Below are 6,139 nucleotides of genomic sequence, written 5' to 3'. Positions count from 1 at the left end.
GCAAACCCAGCCCCCATAGGGATTTCCAGGGAAAAATTCCCCACATGTGGCACCACAAGAGGTAGTTTAAGGGAATAGAACTCCCGACCTCACGCCCCACATGGGTATAAAACCCGGTGCATCAACCCTGCTCATGTGGGCCGTGGTTCTTTTATGGTTTAAAAGTTAAAAAAATCAATTTAAATTTTGACTGGTTTCAACGTTTATTTAATGCTCTGTCACTTATTTTAAACTTCTACACTATGAGTGTAAAAAGTCAGAAACGGCTGAAGCATTGTTTTTTTATGCATTATGAGTGTGACCACCAAAGTATTTGACAACGACTTGTTCCTTCTTCCAATATAATTAAGATGAAGCGCATTCATTGTGGGTGATATTTGTCCATCTAAGGATTGGGAGTAATCAAAATTCTCTTTTTCTTCTTCGTTTATTTATTATAAATACAAGTCATACATATATCGACACTAAACGACGTAGCCACATAATTCTCTGTTCTTTTTCTTATCAATGATCATCTGGAAGAGTTATTGAAACTGCGATTTTAATACTGAGCAATGTGCTTGAAAATATGGGTAAAAGAACTTCTTTGCGTTTGGGTCCTTTCTCTTTGTTTAGTTTGGGTTCTAAATGGTGTTGGAGTTCATGCATCTTCACCTACAGACGAGTTGCAACCTTACAGGAGTGGTTTCCATTTCCAGCCTCCCAAAAACTGGATCAACGGTATATATTTTCTGATTTTCTATAATGTTACCTCTGTAATTGTATTACCAAGTAGAGACGTATAAAACATCATTTCAAAACTTACTATATGTAGTCAATTTATATATGCGTTTAAATATATATATATATATATATATATATATATATATATATATATATATATATATATATATATATATATATATATACAATCTTGATATTTTTATTAGGAAAAGTTCTGAAAAACACAACGTATTTTTAGTAATCAAATCCATACTTTTTTTTTTTTTTTTATATGTTTAAAGATATGCAAGTTAATATTTCTTAGTAACTAAACCCTTATAACCGGTTATATCGGTATATAATATAACAGCTCAATGAATTGTATGTAGTCTACAACTTCAAAGTGTGTAGCATCATATGCTTGGATGAAGAAATGTGTGGTGATAAATTATTTATAAATCTTCACACTTAATAAACATGAAAAGAAAAGCTAGTTAAACTAGAGTCTATTTTTTTTTAGTGCCAAATAGGCATGTTTCAAAATTTTATTTACAGTTTTAAAAGTATTTACCAAATTACATAATGGGCTAGATAATTTATCGATATATTGTGTATGTGAGGTTTTGAACCATAAATTTTATTTTATAGAAATTTCACAACTCTAGTAGCTAAGGTAGTCGAAATATTAATTGTTGTATTAAAACATAAAGCATTGGATTTAACTCATAGAATTTTTTTATATTATTTAAGATAATTAATTGATAAAGCGCCAGACATAACTTTAGTATATATATGCAAAAAGAGTTTCATATTAATACCAATTTATGTTGGTTTCATCCTCTGGTTTCTAGATTGAAAACGTAGTTGCTTGTTAGCTAGATACATTATGAAAAAAGATGAAATAATAAGATAAATAAATATTTAACCTTTTGATATGTGCTGATCGTTTGTTCATCTTGAATACATTCATGATATGTCAATCTGGACCGCTTGCTGTTGAATCTCCAGATCCTAATGGTAAGTCTTATACTTCCATCGAAGAAAAAAAAAATCATACTTTCACCATACATTTTCTAAATATTTTTCTATTTCTATTCATGCATATCCGAAGGTCCAATGTACTTCAATGGAGTTTATCATCTGTTCTACCAATACAATCCTTATGGTCCACTATGGGGAAATATATCATGGGGTCATTCCATTTCATATGATCTTGTGAACTGGTTTCTTCTTGAACCCGCTCTAACTCCAAAAGAACCATATGACATTAATGGCTGTTTATCGGGTTCAACCACTATCCTACCTGGGCCTCAGCCCATAATTCTATACACCGGACAAGACCTAAACAATAGTCAGGTTCAGAACCTGGCCTTCCCCAAAAACCTCTCTGACCCTCTTTTAAAAGACTGGATAAAATGGTCGGGTAACCCTTTTCTAACCCCAATTGATGACATTAAACCCGGACAATTTCGAGATCCATCAACGGCTTGGATCGGCCCAGATGGAAAATGGAGGATTGTGATCGGAAGTGAGATCAATGGGCATGGAACCGCATTATTGTACCATAGTAGAAATGGTACAAGCTGGACTCGATCCAAAAATCCTTTATATTTTTCTAGTAAAACGGGTATGTGGGAATGTCCCGACTTTTATCCTGTTAGTAGTGGTGACAAAAAAGGTCTTGACACATCTTTTGAAGGGAATAACACAATTCATGTTCTCAAAGCAAGCTTCAATAACCGAGAGTATTATGTAATTGGGAATTATGATCCGATAAAAGATCAGTTTTTTGTCATTGGTAACGACTTCATGGTTAGTAACACGCAGTTTCAGTATGATTATGGAAGGTTTTATGCTTCGAAATCATTTTATGATGGTGCGAATCAGAGAAGGGTGTTATGGGGATGGGTTAATGAAGGTGATAGTCAATCAGATGATGTCAAGAAAGGGTGGTCTGGCCTTCAGGTAAATATTTTTGGCCCATACTACTTTTTTCATACACTGGATTCCGACTCTCAAAATGTTAATAAATGGGACAAAAGTAGGAATTGATGAAAGTGACACTCACTCTCAATCTTCTATGCAAAAGATGTGAATGTCCTGATATCACAAAAAAAAAAAAAAAAAAAAAAAAAAAAAAACTTCTCCAATGCTATCTATTATAGTTATGTTTCCATGTAACAAAAGTATGGTCAATTCGGATATGCATGCAATGAAGTTTCTGTAACATTTTTATTTTTTCAGTCATTTCCTAGGAGCATTTGGCTTAGCAATAATCGGAAACAGTTGGTACAGTGGCCAGTGGATGAAATACAGAAACTACGTACAAAACGATTTAATATCACAAACAGAGAACTTCCGGGTAGCGTGCTACTCAAAATACCAAGCATCACTGCATCACAGGTGCGTGAATGAACAAGTCCTTTAATATTACGACATATCGTTTTACTAATCATCACGTAATAAAACTTGTCTTTCAGGCTGATGTTGAAGTATCTTTTAGTTTGACGAATTTGAGCGAAATTGAACTGATAGATTCGGAAGCTATCGATCCCCAACTTCTTTGTTCACAAAAGAATGCGTCTATCAGTGGGAGGTTTGGCCCATTCGGCTTGCTAATTTTGGCTTCAAAGAACTTGACTGAACAAACTGCCGTTTTTTTTCGAGTTTTTAAAGGTCCTAACAAGTTCCTTGTACTAATGTGCAGTGATCAAAGCAGGTTAGCACCTAATCTTTTAACCGACTAACATATTGATACATTAATTAATACAGTATACTTAAAAAAAAATAAGATTAAACTAGGGATGGTAATTTATGACACAACACGACAAAAATACACAACACGAAACGAAATTCGGACGAAATTGAAATTTGAATTCGTGTTCGTGTTAATTATAAAAAACACGATGTCGGGTCGTGTCGTGTTCAAAATTCGACATGAAATTGATATGATTTAGCCCTCCTTTATCGTGTTTTTCGTGTTTCTGGTGTATATTTGATAAAATATTCGTTAAATAAACTAATTTTTAGTATATGATATATTTTTCGTGTTGTGTCGTGTTTTTCATTTTTTAATCCGTTCATTTTCGTGTTAGTTAAAAAAAAACACGACATCGTGTCGTTTTCGTGTTACAGAAAACCTTGTCTTGTCGTGTCGTGTTAGACAGAAACACGAAACAATAGCACGATTTGCCACCCCTAGGTTAAACATGTATTCATGTAACTGTATTTTAAACTATTACACGATGTATGTAACAAAGTGGTTGTTTTTATACATAATATGCAATGATGCTTCGTTGCATAATTTGTAAATTGTATATGATTAAATAATGAAAAATTGGTATGCAGATTGGTAAAAGCTGATAACTATTGTATGCACTATTCAAAAACTTCTGAAAATAAATGTGCTTGTTTACTTTTGTTATCTTAAAAATGTTGTTTACTTTAGTCCTAGAAAGGAACACGACACTATATTTTTTTTTTTGGAATATAATTTCTACATAAATTAGGTAAAATGTGAAATATGACAGAATTTGTCATCTCAAATTCATTAGAAAGCTTACTTATGTTATGAAAATAGGTCTTCAATTGCACAGGAAGTAGACAAAAGCATCTATGGAGCTTTCCTTGATTTGGACCCCCTCCATGAGAAGATCCGACTAAGAAGTTTGGTACGTTATATATCCCTTGGTTCCAAAAAATATATAATGCTTGATTTGTATAAGAGCATCTACATCGGTGGCTATTTTGCCTTTCAATATCTCATTGCAAATGACACAAGGGAATATCACTAGTTTTGGCCAAAAGACTTTCAACTGCAGCAAATTCATTTGCAATTGCCTTTTTCTTATTTTATATTACTTTATTAAATGGCTCTATAACTCGATCTTAGAATAATATACTGATTATATTGGGTATTGAACAAAGCAAGTTAAACACTTTAGACCAAAAATAAACGAATTCGATATAACACACAAAATAAAATTTCTAAAAAGCTACAAAAACTAAACAAAAAATTTAACATGGTTCAGTCAATTTGACTTACATCCACAAACAAACAAGAGAGGGTATTTTGTTAACTTCTAAGACCAATTACAATCACTCACAAAACATTGTCCCAAACAAAAGAATTTATCTTGCTTAAAAACAACTCCATAGGATATGCTCTCAACCTGACAATGATTGATCTCTTGTAGAAATGTCTCGTTACGTCATAACTTATTAAAAAATGTTCTCATTTATTTCATGAAAAATTAAATATCCTCATACTTTTCTTCATGTTTATTTACTTACCTACGTAAAAATGATGAAACATGTCTTAAAATATTATTAATTTTACTAAAATGTGACATTTGTCATCATTTCATATGAGTAGAAGGTAAGTTGGAAGAATAAGTAGGAGGACATTTAATTCCTCTTCATGTGTCATTTTCCAAATATTATTTAGATAACATTTAGACATATAATTATCTATATAATGTTTAATGAAAGAAAAAATAAATTCAACCTATAACATATATTTATGCTTTTTTTAATATTTTATGTGGGTCTAATATTTTTTTTCAATAAACTTACAGATAGACCATTCGATTGTTGAGAGCTTTGGTGGAAAAGGACTTTCTTGTATCACTGCTAGAGTTTATCCGAAGCTAGCTATTAACGAACAAGCTGAGCTCTATGTATTTAACAATGGCACGCAAAGTGTGACTATCTCGACTTTAAATGCGTGGAGCATGAAAGAGGCTCAGATAGTTCCTATAGGCTAATAAACATGTTATTTTCAAGTATTTATAACATATTTTGACACTTGTAATACGTTCTTCAATAAAATCCGTTCATATATCTTACTATATAATTAAGACAATAAATGTATTCTAGTTGCACATACATTGTGTCATTCACGAAAACAATTATAACGCCCTGTTCTAAATCCTTTCCTAATGCGGAGTGTTGACCTACATACCGAGTATCATCAGGCTTAGGGACTTTGAGGAAAAGAGATTTAGATCCATTTGGATGTGGGTAATGTAATTTGGATGATCCGGGAGTTCGGTTTGCGTTTTGGAGCCAATGAGTATTTCAGTAAAGTGTAAGTTCAGACTTTTATTGAAATTGGATTTTTTTTTCGGGTAGTATTAAGGAAAGTATAAGTTGATAGAAGTGTAGCACTTCTCGTTACCGCTTCATGGATATAAGGATCGTCGGATACGAACTAATAACGAAGAAGTTTTTGCCATTGGAAGATTCATGAATTTAGGGTTAAATCGAGTACGTGGGGCGTACACATGAGTATGGATGGCGTACTAGTATTGAGGCGAGTACACGGGGCGTACATTGGTATACCTTGGGTGTACTAAACAAGTTGATTGCGCATGCCTTATGGAGTACGTTGGACGAACCAGAAGTACGTTGGACATACTCCAGTTAGATCCAAACC

The 6,139-nt window shown here is 32.8% G+C and overlaps 1 protein-coding gene across 1 annotated transcript; it reads left to right on the top strand.

The window, feature by feature from the left end:
- Positions 1–378: 378 nt before the first annotated feature.
- Positions 379–5,544, top strand: LOC111881454 (beta-fructofuranosidase, insoluble isoenzyme CWINV1). The gene is made up of 7 exons (XM_023877847.2): positions 379–720; positions 1,711–1,719; positions 1,814–2,667; positions 2,947–3,105; positions 3,183–3,421; positions 4,283–4,373; positions 5,280–5,544. The coding sequence occupies exons 1-7, from the start codon at positions 555–557 to the stop codon at positions 5,466–5,468; spliced, it is 1,707 nt and encodes a 568-aa protein (XP_023733615.1). The 5' UTR covers positions 379–554; the 3' UTR covers positions 5,469–5,544.
- Positions 5,545–6,139: the final 595 nt, after the last annotated feature.

Source organism: Lactuca sativa, chromosome 5, assembly GCF_002870075.4.
Source record: "Lactuca sativa cultivar Salinas chromosome 5, Lsat_Salinas_v11, whole genome shotgun sequence".
NCBI lineage: Eukaryota > Viridiplantae > Streptophyta > Magnoliopsida > Asterales > Asteraceae > Lactuca > Lactuca sativa.
The sequence above is the reverse complement of the archived record's forward strand: the minus strand, read 5'-3'. Positions and strand labels throughout refer to the sequence as shown.

Bases quoted from the DNA above. Each gene is read 5' to 3' on its own strand.
- LOC111881454 (XM_023877847.2), top strand. From the start codon at position 555: ATGTGCTTGAAAATATGGGTAAAAGAACTTCTTTGCGTTTGGGTCCTT. The intron at 3,106-3,182 runs GTGCGTGAATGA...CTTGTCTTTCAG, and splicing joins CAAGCATCACTGCATCACAG to GCTGATGTTGAAGTATCTTT. The intron at 4,374-5,279 runs GTACGTTATATA...ATAAACTTACAG, and splicing joins AGATCCGACTAAGAAGTTTG to ATAGACCATTCGATTGTTGA.